General features: G+C 46.2%; 1 protein-coding gene across 8 annotated transcripts in view; it reads right to left on the reverse strand.

Moving 5' to 3' along the window:
• The window catches only part of EDA (ectodysplasin A), a gene marked incomplete at its 3' end in the record, with an annotated part of 50,630 nt that overhangs the window by 2,511 nt on the left and 29,245 nt on the right, over nt 1-18,874 (reverse strand). For 5 of the 8 annotated variants that reach the window (XM_081178831.1, XM_081178830.1, XM_081178829.1 and 2 more), the window contains 5 exons: nt 5,447-5,473; nt 2,521-2,682; nt 1,838-1,872; nt 965-1,016; nt 131-261 (listed from right to left, as the gene is read on the reverse strand). In XM_081178831.1, coding sequence (XP_081034957.1) covers nt 131-261; nt 965-1,016; nt 1,838-1,872; nt 2,521-2,682; nt 5,447-5,473 — 407 coding nt within the window. The remainder of the gene's footprint in view (nt 1-130; nt 262-964; nt 1,017-1,837; nt 1,873-2,520; nt 2,683-5,446; nt 5,474-18,874) is intronic. The other 3 variants (XM_081178827.1, XM_081178826.1, XM_081178825.1) reach the window with 3 other exon arrangements.

An 18,874-nucleotide genomic window follows, 5' to 3' on the forward strand; every position in this document is an offset into this window, starting at 1 on the left:
GAAAGGTAGAATAGAAATAGATTTAAAAAGTAAGTAATAAAGACACATTCTGCTTGCTCCAAAGCCGCCCCCGCCCCGGATGACCCAGGCGGTTTGCATTTCAGAGGTACCATACTCAGACCGTACTCACTTCTACCTGACTATAGACGAAGTAGGTGCCGTCCACCAGCACCTCCAGCTCCCCGCTACGGGCATGCAGCTTGAAGACACGGGGGTTCAGGGCGAGGCGGGACCAGTCGTTGAGGACTCCCCCTGAAAGATCTCAGTATGAGAAAATGGCAGTCACTCAGTACCCGTTGGGATGAGGAGAGACAAAATACCAGAGCAACGTGAACACAGGCAACAGCCGCTTGGCAGGCAAGCGGATGGGGGCTTGGAAGGAAGAGGTTTTTAACTGGGGTCGGGGGGCCACCTGTTAGGAATACTTCAGATGCATTGCAGGGGGTTGGACTGGAAGACCCTTGGGGCCCCTTCCAACATCACAATTCTATGCTTTGTTGGAGGTTTTTAAATAGGTTGGGTGGCCATCTGTCAGGTTTTCTTGAGCTGTGACTCCTGAACTTGCAGAGAGTTGGACTAGATGACCCTGTGGGTCCCTTCCAACTCTACAATTCTGATTCATTGGAGGCTTTAAAGCAGAAGGTGGTTAATGACCTGTCTGGAGATTCTCTAGCTGGGATACCTACGTTTGCAGTGGGTTGGACTGGTGACCCTTGATGGTTCCTTCCAACCCTATGATTCCATCATTCACATGATGTTTTTAAGGGATTTTTCAGCTGCGAGGCCTGCCTTGCAGGGGGTGAAACTAGATGACCCCTGGGATCCTTTCCAACTCTACAATACCAACATTCTATGGCCACGTGGGATGGGCCTTTTCTCCCCACACCCACCTTGTTAGAAGATATGGAACCAAAGAAGGAAGAAGGGGTGCAGTTTCCAAAGTCCAGTTCCTCAGGATTCTTACCATTCTTGACTTGAATCGCTGATCCCTGCCCTTGAAGGTGAACAACAGCCGGCTGCAAATTAAAAGAGGACCACTTGAAATTACTCTTGCTAGGCACACATAAAGCTGCTGTGCCAAAGATTCCTGTGTTACTTGTGATTCCTGCACTCGAGAAGATTGGACTAGATGACTCTTTGGGTCCCTTCCATCTCGGCAATTCTAGGATTATATTAGAGGTTCTGGATTACCAAGGAAAAGGTTCTCTGGGATTCAGATAGGCAAAGAGTACCACCATAGTTGCTCTTCAACAATTTTTAGCTACTGAAAGAGTCTGTGTGCTTGTAACCTTCAGGAGAGGCTGCTGTTTCAGACCAGTGGGGCTCTACCTAGTCTAGTATGCTGTTCTAGTAGCAGCCAAATACCCTTAGAAGCCTAGGAATTGAGATAGACTGCCTCTGGACTCGGAAGTTCCATAAGAGCATTGGAAGAGCCTAGCTGGATCAGGCTCCCAGCCCACCTAGTCCAGCATCCTGTTCTCATAGTGGCCGACAAGATGCCCTAAAGGGAAATCAGCAAACAGAATTCAAGCATAAAAGCCCCCTCCCCTCCTGTGGTTTTCAGCAACTAGCATTCAGAAGTACTGCTGCCTCCAGCTGTGGAGAGAGAACACAGCCATCATGGCTAGTGTCCATCAATAACTCTCTCCTCCTCCGCTAATTTGTCTGATCCTCTTTTACAGCTATCCAGGTTGGTGGCCATCATTGCCTCCTGTGCTTAACTAAGAAGGGCTTTTTTGTTGTTGTTCAATAAAGGCTAGCTTTCCATGTTAAGAAGGGAGAGAGTTTTTCTAGATGAGTATTCATTGCCGTTCTTCCCTCAGGATAGATATCTCACCTGTACATCTCTAGGTCCTGCTTTATCCATGGCACCTGCAAAACAGAATGTGTATTAATATTGGGTGGCGCTGTGGGTTAAACCACAGGGCCTAGGACTTGCCAATCAGAAGGTTGGCGGTTCAAATCCCCGCGATGGGGTGAGCTCCCGTTGCTCGGTCCCTGCTCCTGCCAACCTAGCAGTTTGAAAGCACGTCAAAGTGCAAGTAGATAAATAGGTACTGTTCCGGCGGGAAGGTAAACGGTGTTTCCGTGCGCTGCTCTGGTTTGCCAGAAGCGGCTTAGTCATGCTGGCCACATGACCCAGAAGCTGTACGCCGGCTCCCTTGGCCAATAAAGCGAGATGAGCGCCGCAACCCCAGAGTCAGCCACGACTGGACCTAATGGTCAGGGGCCCCTTTACCATTATTATATTATATTATATTATATTATATTATATTATATTATATTATATTATATTATAGCCAGGGATAGCCAGGTGGTTCAGCATTTGAACCACCATGACTGGCATTTCCCCTTTGCCCAAATGTCCAGTGTCGACCCACCAGAAGCTCGTTTTGCCTGCGAGGCTATCTCCCCCCATTTGTGGTATCAGCTGATGGATGGAAAGATGAGGTTAATCCTGCCCTGGCTACACAGGCCTGTTTTGCTCTTATGGTCGCCCTTTGCTGAAGCAGCACTTACCAGTGGGGCCTTGCAGGCCAGGGGGGCCTTGGGGGCCAGGAGGTCCTGGAGGGCCGGGAGGTCCCATCACGGCAGTGCCAGGAATCCCAGGGATCCCAGGGATTCCGGGGGGGCCAGGAGGCCCATGTGGGCCAGGCGGTCCGGGGGGGCCATGTTTTTTGCCTGCGGAAACAGTGCGTGTTAATTTTCGCTTCTGAACAGGGCACCCACTTTTCTTCCAACACACAAACTGGAACTGATTGGCCACTACTCTCCCCTGCCACAGACTCTGGCCAACATAGGTTTTTTTCTTTGTTTCCTTTTTTTTTTAAAGGTTATATGAGATTCTGCAAAATACTATGTAATCAAGTAGCATCTAATGACAATATACATAGTCCATATACAATTATAGAGCACTGCCGAATAAAAATAGACATAAAATAAAACCAAAATAAATAAACCACAAGTACATGAATGCGTGGAATGTAGCGATTGGAACTATTTACAGCTTAGACATAATGGTTAAGCAAGGCACCGTTACAAAACATGGGCGCTATCTTGCTAAGGGAAAGGAATTCAAGAATTCAAATGCCCTGAGTCACTGTTTCAGCCATATTCATTTGTGGGCCAAGCAGGGTCTTTTGCTACGTTCCTCCTTGCTTACAAATAAGATGAAGACTGACAAAACAGGTACAAAATCATCTGTTTTCTTTAGCCTCTGAGGACTCTCAGCTTATTAGTTAGTTTTTCCAACAGGGCAATATCCATCAGTTTAGTGCACTAAGGAGTATGATCAGCCCCCTCTAAATTTTTCGACACACCTCTTAAAATCTTAGAATCTTAGAATTGTGGAGTTGGAAGGACCCTGAGGGTCATCTAGTCCAACCCCTTGGAATGCAGGAGTCGCATCTAGATCATACATGACAGATGGCCATCCAACCTCTGCTTCAAAATCTCCATTGAAGGAGAGTCCACTACCTCTCGTGGGAGTTTATTCTACTGCTGAACAGCTCTTACTGTCAGGAAGTTCTTCCTGATATTTATAGTCATAATCTCATTTCCTGTAACTGGAATCCATTGCTTTGGGTCCTTAATCTGGACACTATACTTATGTTGATGCAGCCGAGAATAACATTAGGGGTTTTTTTTGCTGCTGCATCACACTGTTGACTCATGTTAAGCTTGTGGTCCACAAAGAGCCCTAGATCCTTTTCACATATACAACTGGCAAACCAGATGTCCCCTATCTTATATTTGAGCAGCTGGTTATTCCTGCCTAAGTGTACAACTTGACATTTGTTCCTATTGAAATTAATTTTGTTGGTTTGGGCCCAGTTCTCCCATCTGTTAAGGTCTACTGTGGCATTAGCTAGCTCTTCCAGTTTGCAAATTGGGTGAGCATCCCCTCAATACCTTCATCGAAGTTATTTCTAAAGATGTTGAATAACAACTGGCCCAGGACAGAATCCTGCGGCACCCCACTTGCCCTTTCCCCCCAGGATGACGGGGAACCATTAGTGAGCCTTCTTTGGGTTCCGTCAGCCAGCCAGCTACAAATCCACCTAACACTTACTTTGTCCAGCCTACAGTTTACCAGCTTCTCCACAAGAATACCAAGGAGGCCTTTGTAAAAAAAACACCCTAAAAACCTTTGAAGAGAAGCGGAAATAGCAAGAGAGCTCTTGGTTGGGCCTAGCATGTTTGAATGGTTTCAACATTTGTGCTTCCTACAATTCTTCATTTGGCATGGAAAAATCCAGTCTGAGGGCCAATCTTGCCCCACCAGGAGATACAACTTTGCCTGTGAAGACATTTTTACCTCAAGCCATGCTAGTCTGTCAGAATGTTCTGCTCACTAGCCTCCCTCTTGAGGGAGAGGCAGAGGGGCAGAGAATGTGGAAGCAGTGGCCTGACCAAGACCTTTGTATGCCTCTGGGTTTGACCTCAAGGGAGAGGGGCCCTGGTTTTGCCCTGCTTATTTCTCTCCAGGTCTTCTGGGGTAAGGCGAGCATGGAGCGTACAGTGGTACCTCAGGTTAAGCACTTAATTCGTTCCGGAGGTCCGTTCTTAACCTGAAACTGTTCTTAACCTGAAGCACCACTTTAGCTAATGGGGCCACCTGGTGCTGCCGTGCCACCGGAGAACGATTTCTGTTCTCATCCTGAAGCAAAGTTATTAACCCAAAGTACTATTTCTGGGTTAGCGGAGTCTGTAACCTGAAGCGTATGTAACCCGAGGTACCACTGTGTAAAGCTCAGAGGCAGCTGTGGTTAGGGTTAAGGTCAAGGCAGAGGGGTTTCAGTCTGCAAAGGAGCTAAACACATCATCCACCAGGAATCAACAGCTCTGATTCATGCATTGTAGGGGGGGGGGGCACTACGTGACCCTTGGGCAGTTCCTTCCAAGCCTCCAATTCTAGGATTTTAGCAGCTTTTTCTTCCTGCTGGATCAATCATAGGCTATGACCGCTGTTTTACTGCATTTATTTATTGCATTTGTAATTCACCTTTGTTTTCCTCCAGTGAGCTCAGGGAGTTCTCTCCGCTTCCTTATTTAATTCCCCACAACAACCCGGTGAGGTGGGTTAGACTGAGAGGCAGTGACTGGCCCCCAGCGTCACCCTGTGAGCTTCATGACTGAGTGAGAGGATTTGAACCATGGTCTCTCCTAGGTCCTTGTCCAGCACTCTATAACTACAACACAATGGCTTGTCTCCACCTTCCCATTAATCTCCACAAGACAGTGAGGTAAGCCAGGCTGAGAGGCAACAACCAGCCCAAGGTCACCCATGGAGCTTCAAAGCTGAGTTGGGGATTCTAAGCCTGGTCTCCCAGCTCCTAGTCCTCATTTAATCCCTACAACAACCCTGTAAGGTAGGTTAGCCTGAGAGGCAGTGACTGGCCCAAAGCACTGACACAGGACAGAAGAGGTCTGAATTTCTGCTTACCTTTTTTCTTTTTTGGTGGGCTTGCACCTGCAAAAGAACAAGAAGAGATATTTTAGTCACTTGAAATTACGTATCGCATCTACTAACATCAATGCCCACCTAAAGGAACCATGGGGAGACAGAATGACAGAATGCTGGAGTTGGAAGGGATCTCCAAAGGTCATCAAATTCCAATCCCTACAATGCGGGAATCACAGCTGAAGAGTCCATGACAGAGGGCCTTAAAAACCGCCAATGAATCCTAGAATGCTATTAATGTGACTAAGTCCTTTTGATGATACCAGTGTTGATGTACTGTTGAAAGAGCTGGTCTTATAAATCGTCTTAGCAGCTCATTGGATCTCAATGGAAGACAGCCCCAAAGCTTTCACTGGGCACTTGGTACCACTCATCTGGAACAGAGCTAGAATTGAGAAAATGACACAACTTGAGATTTCGACAAGGGTTAGAGAACCTCCAGATGCTTTTTTACAGGATTTGGCATTGCTTTATTATGTACCCAGTGGAAGCATAGTTTTGAAGATAAGCCTCCTCACCAGCCTGTCAAATCTGGAATAATCAGGCAACACTGATATTCTTTACTTGCACTTTCATATTTTCACCCACGTGCAACTGGACTCAGTTTTATAGTTTTGCTTTTCATCTCTTAATTTTCAACTACTGTTGTAACATCGTCCCTGTGACAGCCCTTCAGGTATTTGAAGATGGCTGTCATGTCACCTCTCAGTCTCTTCCCCAGCCCAAGTAGGAATGAACGATGCCTTATGAGGAACGGCTAAGGGAGCTGGGCATGTTTAGCCTGGACAAGAGGAGGTTAAGGGGTGATATGATAGCCATGTTCAAATATATAGCCTGGACAAGAGGAGGTTAAGGGGTGATATGATAGCCATGTTCATATAGAGGAGGGAGAAAGGTTGTTTTCTGCTGCTCCAGAGAAGCGGACACGGAGCAATGGAAAGAAGAAAGAAGAAAGAAGATTCCACCTAAACATTAGGAAGAACTTCCTGACAGTAAGAGCTGTTCGACAGTGGAATTTGCTGCCAAGGAGTGTGGTGGAGTCTCCTTCTTTGGAGGTCTTTAAGCAGAGGCTTGACAACCATATGTCAGGAGTGCTCTGATGGTGTTTCCTGCTTGGCAGGGGGTTGGACTCGATGGCCCTTGTGGTCTATTCCAACTCTATGATTCTATGATTCTATGAATGATGAGATTTTGGTGCATGCATGCAGACATCTATCCATCCTGTGGACATACTTTGTGTATCATCTATTAAGGATCACACTCTGGAAGGTTCCTGGTTTTCAAGCCAAATAAAGACCTCTGAGGGTGGCTGATGCCTTCTGTTGTGTGAAAGAGAAAGGGGGCACCGTCCCCATCTCTCTCCGCCCCCCATCAGTTAAGAGCCGGCTCTGATTTCCCCTCTGGCAAAAGTCATTCTAGTAAATGAAGCTTTTAGTGAAGCGTCTTGTGAAACGGCTTGACATCGCCTTCCAGGGAAAGGTGGCTTTAATTACCTGGCATTAAAAGAGCCCCTCTGACCTCCTTCGCAAAATGAGAAGGATAGTTTTCCAATTTTCCAGACACCCGGCGCCAGGGGAGAAGCTCTTCCTATTGTAAATAAGTCGCTGGGCGAAAACCTGGCATGTTGGTTCTTGTTTAGATTGGACTAGATGACCACTGGGGTTCATTCTAACTCTATGATTCTATGAAAGCAGATTCCTGCTAAATGTTAGGAAGGACTTTCTGGTGGCAAGAACCGTTTTGACAGTGGCATGTTCTCCCTTGGAAGGTGGTGGACTCTCCTTCCTTGAAGGTTTTCAGCAGAGGTTGGATGGCTATCTGCCAGGGCTTTTTTTAGTTATGATTCCTGCATTACAAAGGGTCAGAGTAGATGACTCTTGGTGTCTCTTTACAATCATGATTCCACAGAACTGGCAGTTCCCCAAGACCATATTGGCTATGAGTCCTGGGAGACCCACTCCCTTTTTTGCAGGCCTTTACCACCTGGCCTGGGAGGATGGAGCTTTGACTCATTCCAGCTACAAAAGCTGAGGCTGCTGAACAGAATTTTGGGCTGGGGTGTTGTTTAGAGGGTTCTGTTTTGGGTGGCAGCAGGGGGGCTTGTTGCTGCTTTCTTTCTTTCTTTCTTTCTTTCTTTCTTTCTTTCTTTCTTTCTGTATCTTTATCTTAGATCTTGTTGTGATTCATGTGGACATTGTACAGTTTGTTGTGTATTTTTAAATGTTCTACCGTATTTTTCGCTCTATAACACGCTCCCAACCATAACACGCACGTAGTTTTTAGAGGAGGAAAACAAGAAAAAATATTCTAAATGAAACAGTGGATGTATGATTTTTGTGGTTCATGCTGTGGCCACAGACATGTGATCTGATGGTGAATTTGGGGTGACCCAGTGCAAAAATCCTGAGGATCCATGTGGATCCGTGCTTTGTAACCACATTTTAAGTGGGGAGGGAAGGAAAAGCACTCAAGGGACAAGGAGCAGCGTGGGGGGTGTGGAGAAGGAGCTTTTCGGGGAGCTGAGCGGGGAGGAGGGAGGGAAAGAGCACTGTTGCTTTAAAAGTATACTTAAGGTATTTGCCCTGTGCCTGGGTTTTTTTCCATTTAACAGTTTGCAGCCTTTTCCTTCCGCTCCTTGTTTTGAGGCAGAATAGATTTGAGCAAGTGAGGAGGACTTGGATTGCAGGGGATTCGCCATTAGCTGTGTAAAAGCGCTCCTCCTTGCAGCCTGAGTGATAAGCAGCCACCAGCAGCAATAGAATGGAGCACAAAAAAAAGATAGGGGCACTAGGACCCTGACAATGCTCAAATCTATCCTGCCTGAAAACCCTCTTCCTCATCCCCAGTCTTTTTTTTTACTTCCTGGTTTTCACTGCGTGGCTCAGAGCTAGAGGTTGGTTTTATTTTGCTGCTGGTTGCTTAAATTTTATCTTTCCTGCTGTCCCTCTGCAGCCTCATTGCTCTGTTTAGAGAGCGCGCAGACCTTTGCTAGCGTCTGTCCCTCCTCTGTGTCCGCTTTGCTGCCATGGCTCTCCTTCCCTCCCTCCTCCCCGGCTCCAGGTCGCTTTAAAGCAAGCAAAGCGAGAGCCTCATAGAGCGTGTAAACGGCTCCCGCTTTGCTTGACTGACAGCAGCCATGGCTCCGATCCGTGCATTCGCTCCGTAACATGCACAAGCATTTTCCCTTACTTTCTAGGAGCAAAAAAGTGTGTGTTTTGGAGCGAAAATTACGGTATTTATTGTTTAAGACTACTTTTGCTATGTTGTATTTATGTATGGTATGTTAGGGAGGGGTAATACCACTGGCGGAGGACACTTCATGCTCCTTCTGGGGTAGTTTGTCCACCTTGGGGCCCCACCCTGCACTCAGCTCTCACCTGTGGCTCCTAGAAGCTGTCAGCATATGACAGTGGCCACACACTGGGAAACAGCTCCAACTGGCTAGCTAAACCAGGTGAGGGTAGCTAATGGGTCTCAAACCCCCAGTAAGTTAGGGATTTCCCTTGTGTGCGAAGACAGGCTCTGGAGGATTAAGCGGATGAGACCAATAATCGGTCCAAAGGTCAAGAAGGCAGTTTCTGCATGTGCTGTAAAGGGAAGATAGGGCCAGATGGGGCTTGTCAGCCTGGGAAGGTAGCCCATCCAGGAGACGGAAAACTCCAATCCTAAACCTTTGCTGCCTTGCAGGACATCTTTGGAGGAATAAAATGCTAAGGAGTAAACCCTACACAAATCCAGTGTGGAGTCCCTAAGACAGTTAGGTGCTGCCTTGTTAGCCTCCTTCAGGCAACTCCTGCAGCCAAGTTGGTGGCAGACATATTCCTCTGTTTTCCTTTGGACCACATCAGGACAGCTCGGGACTTCCATACACATTGCCCAGGCTTGTGCCCCAGAGAGGTTACTTGGGTACTGCTAACACAGCGATTTGACTTCACCGCTGGTGGCACACTCCATTGTCTCCCGAGACAGATGGATGGCAACAACATATGTATTTTTTCATGTTGTAAGTTGCCTTGAGCATGGGTTGAACAGTGGAAAGATGGCATACAAATGAATCTATGTGTCTATGTAATTCAGCCAGCTGTACGATATTCTGCATTTAGGCACTTCCTCATATTTCAAAGGCTACATTAAGACACAGCTATCAGTCCTTTATCTTTCACTGCTGTTTTCTGGTCTAGCACTCAGCAAAAACCTTTCAGACTGAGATTCTGGGGGACAAAAACAAAAAAACACAAAAAACACAACCCCCTTTTTTGGCCCACAAGCTTTGTTTTCCTAACTTCCAATGAAGGAAGGGTACACTTCTTCAAAGACCCACAGGCTATTTCCTCTCACATGCTTTGCTGTGGCATGGCCAAGGATGCTCAGCCTCATAGGAAATTGATAGTAGGGCTGAGTTCACAAGAATAAAAGCAGTCAAATTTGGGTGCAAGAGTTCTTCAAGATACCCTGCTCACTCACCCCAACACCAATATCATGGTCAGTGAATTCCCAATGCAGGTCCTCAAGTCAACAGGGGGGGTGTCCCACTTAGAGTTTCTCTTCTGGTGGACCCCTCATTCACATGAACAAGCTGGCACTGGTAGGTCTGGATGGCCATGCATAAGGAAAATCCACTGGGAAGATCCATTGGGCAAGATCTCATAGAAATATGGACTTGCATTGTTGGCCTAGATGACCCTTGCATTGACCAAGGGTCATCTAGGCCAATCCCATGCAATACAGGAATCACAGAATTGCAGGGTTTGAAGGGATTAACAGGGCCCTCTCATCTAATCACCTGCAATACAGGAATCACACTGAAGAATCTCTGACAGACAGCCATCTGACCTGTTTAAAAACCTCCAAGGAAGGAGAGCCCACAAATCTTCTGAGGGAATCCATTCCATGGATAAATGGCTCTTACTATCAGGAGGTCCTTCCTAATGTTTAGTTCTTGCCATTTGAATTCATTGGTTTAAGTCCTACCCTCCAGAACAGTAGAAAACAAGCATGTTTCATCTTCTCTGTGATAGCCCTTCAGATATTTGAAGGTGGATAATAGATCTCCTCTCTGTCTTCCCTTCCCCAGGCACCTCCAGGTAACATTTCAGCAATTTGCATCAGCCTCCAGTTATACCACCTGACTGCATAAGAACATAAGAAGAACTGCTGGATCAAGCAAAAGGGGGCTTGTCTAGTTCTCACACTGGCCGATAAGATGCCCCAAATGGAAATCCCACAATCAGAACCTGAGCACAAATAAACTCTCCAGTCGTGTGCCCCACCATCTGGTGCAATGAGTATCAGGAACTGGCATGACCATAATGAATGTTGGGAGGTTCCAGCTGGAGAATCCCTTAGGGAAGTCTCAGAAGAAGAGGGCTCAGAGTCAGGGAAGGGGTGGTGGGATATGGAAGACAGGTCAGAGGATGAAGTCAGGGCAGAATGGTTGGGTGTTGAACAAGCAACAGGCTTGAGTGAGAGAGAGGAGGAAGAGGAAGAAAACACTACAGTTGTATGTCAGACAGCTAAAGGGGAGGTGGGAGCTGAGGTTGCAACAGATTCATATGAGCCTGCTGGTTCTATTGTATACAACTCCCCACCCCACTTGTTCAGTGCTAGAAACTCAAGATATATAAGCTAGGCGTCAAATGGCTCCTTTAACCAGGGTTACGGTCGCCAAAACAGAATGCCTAGTTGCCATTCTAGGGCCAGATGGCTCAAGTCGTATTTTTCAATACGACTTTTTGGTTCCTGAAATTCACTCTGATTGCGCAGATAAAATATAATGGATATATCTCTACAGGATGCATTGCTAGTATGTGAAAACAGTCAAGATCCAAGGATCCCCAGGCATGCATCTCCAGATGGTGGTCAGGTGCCATCCTAGCACCCAGGCATCTTCACTTGGTCTCAAGTAGCTGATAGCCAGGTGCACAAACACTGTAGCTAAGGACCTTTACATATAGCAGAACAATGAGGTTGCTGGGGCGGGAGGGGGCACTCCCTGGTGGAATTTAAGACTGCAGGGAAAACAGCTGGACGTGGAGGAGACTTAAGAGGAAAGAGGGAGGACCAGATTGTCAGTTCTGGCAACTGCTTTACTTGGGCCAGTCTCGCTGTATGTTTCTCTGTTTGTATTCTGTTTCCTTGAATGAAGAATCAACTTTACTGCTTGTCTCTTGAGTCTCTGTGCTGACATGCAGCTGAACCAGTCCTGGCATTGAGCTAGACTGCCCCGGCATAAAAGTTTCTGCTTTCACAGTCAATGTCCAGGTGAATGGGCACCTATCTAGTCCAGCATCCTGTTCTCACAGTGGCCAGCCAGATGCCCATTACAGGAAACCTGCAAGCAGGATTCAAGCCCAAGAGCAACTCTTCCCCTCCTGCAATTTCCAGCAAATGTAATTCAGAAGCACTGGAGACAGAGCACAGCTGTCATGGCTAATGGCCACCAATAGTTCTCTCCTCCTACATGAATTTGTCCAGTCCTCTTTTAAAGCCATCGAAGTTGGTGGCCATCGCTGACTCCTCCAACATTCAACTTCATTGGATGCCCATCACCATGAATTGGTCTGGACAGGTCCCCTTTGGGCCTGATCCTGTAGGATGTTCTTCAGATGTTCTTATGAACTTGAAGGCGGCAGGGGTTTCCCCAACCCAATAACCCGACATGGAAACAGAGTGCTGCAAACCTGTCCGTTCGGCCTGTCAGTGTTATGAAATTATATATGTGTGTGTTTATGTGCATAGATCACATCACACCGCAAGAATTATAAACAGAAGGAAAGTAGAAATAACTGTGAGGCAAATGCATCTGAAACGGACGGAGCCAATTCGCTTCAAAGGCAAGCTGAGGGGGAATGAGAACCATATGGGGGGGACGTCTATTACAAGATGTGCATCTGTGCCAAGTGCGGTTGAGGGAAACTCTTGGACGGGGCAGGAGATTCTTCCCACAAACACATTTTTTAAACCCCAGAAGATGCAGGGAGCATGCCTGTGACAACCTCAGATGCCCGCGAGAGTTTGTGGAAATCCATAGAATTGTGGAACACAAGTCATCTAGTCCAACCCTCTGCAATGTAGGAAGCATGGCTAAAGAATCACAGAATTGTAAAGTAAGAAGAGATCCCCGAGGGCCATCCAGTCCAACCCCCTGAAATGCAGGAATCCCACTTAAATCTCCTCTCAGACTGGGGAACTTCAACCTGTAACAGAGGAGCAACTGACTTAGCCCTAGGCCCATTTCAAAGGGTGCTGCTGGCCACATGTGAGCATCCCACCAGTTCCTTGATGAAGTGTTTCAAGATCAATGCAAAGGGAGCCTTAAAAACATGTGCTGCACCAATCCTACACAGAATCATAGAATTGGGGGACCCCAAGGGTCACCCAGTCCAACTCCCCACAATGCTTGGTAGAACTAGAAACTAAGAATTACAAAGTGAGCCTTTGAGGGGGGATTTTGAAGAGGTGAATAGATTCTAGGTGACCATGATGAGAGAGAGAGAGAGAGAGAGAGAGAGAGAGAGAGAGAGAGAGAGAGAGCAGAAAGATCCTGCCAGAGTTTGATGAAATTGAACACATTCCAAGGCCCTGGTTGCACCTGTCCACTACCCCACTGGAAGCCAATTTCATAGCATCCCAAATAATGAAATCATATTTCACGGGCTACATTAATGTCCTGGGATATTATTTTAAAGCCCTTAACATAAAAGTGGAACAAATGGAAGGAGAGGCAGATTCAGGACAGAGAAAGGTAAGTCCTTCTTCACACAGTGCAGGGTTAAACTGTGGAACTCATTCCCCTAGGAGTCAGTGATGGTCATCCACTTGGGATGGCTTTAAACGGGGCGTGCACATATTCTTGGAGGAGCAGAGGGTTATGAATGATTATTAGCTACGATGCCAATGAGTATGAATACCAGTTGCTGGAATCCCCAGGAAGGGAGAAGGCTGCTTTTGTGTTCAAATCCTGCCTGAGGTTTTCCCATGAGAGCATCTGGTCAGTCAGTATGAGAACAGGATGCTGGACTAGGTGGGCCACTGGCCTGATCCAGCAGCCAGACTCTTATGTTCTTCAATGGGCCACACCCTCACAAAGAACCAAGTTCGTTATATAACCAGAGCAATTAAAAAGAAGAAGAATTTAAGTTCCTAATTAAACTCAGATTCTCCCCCTTTCCCCCTCATTCTATGACTTTATTGCAAGAATTGGCACCCTTCTTAGCTGGGATGCAATGTTAAAATCATTTGCCTGGGTTTCCTTAGGAAGGTGGCCAAGAATTATGATCACATTCCCTTTAGAGTGGAGTAAGACCAGCTCTCTCTTCTCAACTCCCTAACAGACAAAAAAACTGAGAAGAGACTCTCCTCTGGTTCCAGGAAGTCATAGGATCATAGAACTGTAAGGTGTGGAGGTACCCCAAGGGTCATCTAGCCCCCCCATGCAGGAATCAGAAATAAAGAATCTCCTACAGATGGCCATCCAACCGCTGCTCACAAACCTCCAATGTAGGGTGTAGATGACCCCTGGAGTCCCTCTACAATTCTAATTCAGCAGCAGCAGAACGAGACAGCTGATAATGTGTGTCCCACAGATACGTTTTTTGGGTGTGTGTTGTGTAATAAGAGAACCTGTGGCACAGAAGACATAAGTCAAACCTCTTCTCATACTTCAGAGAATTAGCTGTAGCCTCCAGCTCATGAAGGCCTCGTCTCTCTTGGAAACATTCCCAGGGCGGAGAGGAGAGGGGGGGGAAACAGCTGATAATGCAAGATGGAGAGAATAATACCTTTGTAGGCTTTTGGCCCTGCCATCCTATGATCACCTTGGATATATGTGTAAATAAAAACATATACAGTGTCCTGAAGTCTCCACTGACCGTCCTTACAAATAAACCAAGCCTGGGTAAGCCTGGGAACCCCAGCCCAGAGTCTCCTATCACTTGGGAAACTGTGGTGGCTGCAACACTGGTGTTGGGTGTGGGATCATGTTTACTGGAGGAGAAGTGTGAGCCCTTTCAATCTATGGTCAGGTTGTCTATATGTGCAGATAAAACCACATATCTTAAAGACACCACTGTCTCTGCTGACCTTCGCCCCAACGAAACTCAACCTGGGTAATTGCTGGAACCCCTGGAGTCTCTCATGGCTCGGAGGTCGAGGAGGCATGTAACTATATATATGGGGCAGGGTGGGGGCACATAAATGAACTAAAGAAGCAAGCTCAGGGTCTAACTCTGAGCATATTTTGTCTTACTGTGCCACTCACAATAAGGAGAGGCTATAGAATTCAGTGGGAAAGAGCCACAAGGAAGATGGGAAGTTGCTTTATGTAGAATTCAGCCCACTCTTTATTCGGGGTTCATCTAGCTCAGTGTTAACTGGGATTCTTTCGCTGCTATCCCTGCATTGTATGCAGCTGGACTACATGACCCCTGGGGGTCCCTTCCAACTCTACAATTCTATGAATAACAATAAAAACAATTAATTTTAGAGGATAAACTCTCTCCCAAGATTTGCACAAACAGTTTCAGGAAAAAGCCAAGCTGTGGCACTGAGCAGGAGGTGCTTTCCAGCCTGGGACCAGTTTACCTGTGAGATTTTGCCTTACCCTATAAATACCCACACAACCACTTCAAGCGGCGGAAGAAGCACTGTTACAGGTGCCACAAAATCCCTGTTCCAAATTTGCAAGAACTCAAATCATTTGGTGTTGCAGCACTTACGCTTTGGCACTCCCTACCTACTGATATCAAGTAGGTGCCTTCACTGTTCCCTTTTTGGTGCCTACAAAAACATTCTTGTTTCATTAAGCCCGCCCAGACACTTCGAAAGTTGATGTGAGTTTTGATCTGTTTTAATATTTTCACTTTTGTATGTTTTAAAGTCTTGTAACTCCTTTCCTGGATTTTTTTTTTTTGTAAACTACCATGAGGTTGTTTTACAATTAAGAGGTGTAAAGTTTTTATGAAATGAATTTTAAAAAATAAGCCTGTACAAGGCCTGAATTTTGGACAAGCAGCTGAGATTTGTTGGAAAGAGTCAGCCTCATCCTTTAATGCATATAGACTGAGAGAACCTCGTCAGTTCTCCAAAACATGAAGAAATGTCAAGTTAAAAAATAAAAAAGGTTAGGAAAACCTCAGACATGCAACTAATTACAAAATTACTCAAATACTTGTCCAATTCAGCCCAAACTTGTCAGCAAAAGTGTCTTGGCAGGAGGAAGGCAATTGTGCAATTGCAACCGCTTGAGCTCAGGGCTGGGGAGTTAAGACATCAAGATCAGGCTCATAACGGAAAAAGGAGCTGCAAAATCAGAAGGCTGAACACGAAGCTGATCTTCATTCATCCACCAGTAAAATAAGAAAAAACTTGACGGTCTTGAGGATCACAAAGGAGTGGCACAGAGGAAGACAGACCAGGAAATATGTGTCAGTGTTCTTAGAAGATGAAAAACCCATTGCATGCAATGCTTCTGAATTGCAGCTGCTGGAAACAACAAGAGGAGAGAGTTGTTGTTGTGCTTGGATCCTGCTTTCAGGTTTCCTTTTGGGGCATTTGGTTGGCCACTGTTAGGACAGGATGCTGGACTACATGGGCTATTGGCCTGATCCAACTTACGTTCTTGTCTTACGTTTTCATATTCTGCAGATTAAGCACTTCTTGGATTTGCTCAGGAAATAACATGAGTGCACAAAACCCTGCAGTGAATAAGGAGTGATGTGAATGAGGACTATAGATTCATAGAATTGTTGAGTTGGAAGGAACTCTAGGGTCGTCTAGCCCAGTGTTTCCCAAACAAGGGCCATATGGCCCCCTGGAGGACCCCAGGGGGGGAGAGAGACAGGTGAAAATTCCACAAATGGGAGGCCACAGCATGAGGCTAAGGCACCACAGAGGGAAGCGAGAGGGGTGTGTGTGTGTCATTTTTTTTAAAAATCCTGATTGACTGGCTATCCGCTTGGCCAATCACAAGTGAGTAAGGGGATAGCCCACCAGGGCCTAGTACTCCTTTTTACCATGTGCATTTTCTTGGAGCAGTCCTGGTTTGTTTCCAGCAGGAGAGGGTGATTACTGAGGCTCCTGTTTTGACAGGTAGAGCTCATGATCCAGAACCCCCAGGTCAGGTAAGTGCAGTGGTAGGGTGGCAATGGGAGAGCTAGAGCTGCTTGTTGCTGCCACCAGTGCTGGGCCCAGTGGCAGCCTGGGCCTGAATCTGCAAGGCACAGGGTGCAATCCACCTCAGCGCCTAGTGGATCAGGGCCTTCAGATGTTGTCAAGCCAGGTGTCTCCCATCCTGTATGAGTGCATCTAGTTATTTCTACCCAAGTAGGGAACCTGATATTTACCTATATTGAAACCAGTTTGCTAATCAATACACAAAAGATAGAAGTGTCTGAGGTCAGTGTGGGTAAACTCTGGGCTTCTCGACATTGCTGAACGACAACTCCTATAAGAACATAAGAAGAATCTGCTGGATCAGGTTAATGGTCCATCTAATATAGCATCCTATTCTCACAGTAGCCAGTCAGATGCCTGTGGGAAGACAGCAAGCACAATAGAGCACAACAGCCCTAACCGCTCCTGTGGTTTCCAGCAACTGGTATTCAGAAGCATTGCTGCCTCTGGCCTTTAAGGCAGAGCATAGTTATAGTGGTTAGTAGCCATCAATAGCTCTCTCCTCCTTCATGAATTTGTCCAATCCTCTTTTAAAGCCATCCAAATTAGTGACCATCACTGCCTCCTATGGGATCAAGTTCCACAGTTTAACAACTATTTATCAAATAGAAGTCCTTTCTTTTATCTGCCCTGAATCTTACAACCTTCACTGGAGTTCTATTGTTAGGAGAGAGGAAAGATTTCTCTCTTTCCACTTTCTCCATGCCATGCATAATTTTATAAACTTCCATCATGACAACTCCTGATTGCCTTATCTTAACTAAAAAATCCCAAATGCTGCAAACTTTCTTCGTGGGGGAATCATTCCACCCCCCTGCTCATGTGATCTGCCCTTTTCTTTTCCAACTCTACAGTATCCCTTTTGAGGTTCAGTGACCAGTATGGACGACGGTATATTCCAAATGCAGTCACACCATAGATTTGTATAATAGCATTATGATACTGTCCACTGGCCATGCTGCCAACCCTACTGGGATTGTCCCAGGGAACCATTCCTGAACCTCAGTTCCAGCACCAGTCATTGCTCTACTGACTCTCAGCACGACTGCAAACCCTGAAAATCTCCTGCCCTTTTGCAGCAGGTTGCAGCTTGCAAGGATAGAGGTTTATTTCTCCAGCTCTCTCTTCACCTGTGAGCCACAAACAAAATATGAAGCAAAAAACCTGCTGACAGAAGGATTAGTCATCCCAGCCAGTGTTCAACTATGCTAGAAGTAGCCAGAAGTCTTTTTTAAAAAGTCTGACACATGAAGAAAAATCTTCCCTTCCTATAAATCTGTTTTCCCTGCAATGTCGAATTAATGTCACATATTTTCTTCTTTAATTACGTGTTCATTCTTCCACGGTATCTTGCAGAGAATTGCTGCTCTGCTTGGCGCAGTCCCTTGGCGCAGATTACCATCTATGTCTGGAGATGGGTGGGCGCCCCTTTTTGAATCAAGATGCTGGGCTTAGCCTTTTGAAACGGCACTGGTTTTAACAAATTTCAAAACCGCACCTATGAAACACTCTGGGATAGCCTCTGGACAAAGAACATGAAAATCTAAGTAGAGCCCGATGGATCAGGTCAATGGCCTTTCCACTCCCTCTATAGCAGACACTCACAGTAAGGTCACTGTTGTTTCTCCTTACATCATTTACTCTGTTATCAACTGGTTGGGCACTGCTTTTGTTTGGGTGAAGACAAAGGCAAAGTAGGGGGGCAGAACATTTCCGCCTTCTCTGTCACCCAATAGCATTTCTCTTTCCCTGCTAAAAACAAGATTATAATACACCTCAACTTCATAAACATCTGGACAGGCTTGTCTAAACAAGCATGTTTTTAGCAGGCACAAAAAACAATACAGTGAATGTACCTGCCTGGTGTCAATAGGCAGGGAGTTCCAAAGTCTAGGCGCTGGCAGACTAAACAAATGTGGGGTGGGCTATGTGGTGCCTGTAACAGCACTAATTCTGCCCTTTTTTGGCTCTTCTCTCTTTAGAGAATGATGCCAACCCCTCCATCACAAATAGAAATCCAGTCTAGTTACTAGTGGACACCAGGTTATTTATTGCCCTTTATTGGAAATTTCATGGTGTTTTACCATGTGAAATACGTTCTGATAACGTCTGGGACATCGCTTCATCAGAGGGCTTGACCAGACACAGATATAGGGTGGTCTGGGGAAGAGGCTAAAACTGACCTTTTTGATGCAGATTGATTTCCGTTCTTAGAATATATCTGCAGGGAGGGATCTT

The sequence above is a fragment of the Podarcis bocagei genome (assembly GCF_964188305.1).
Source record: "Podarcis bocagei genome assembly, chromosome: Z".
In the NCBI taxonomy this organism is placed as follows: Eukaryota; Metazoa; Chordata; class Lepidosauria; order Squamata; family Lacertidae; genus Podarcis; species Podarcis bocagei.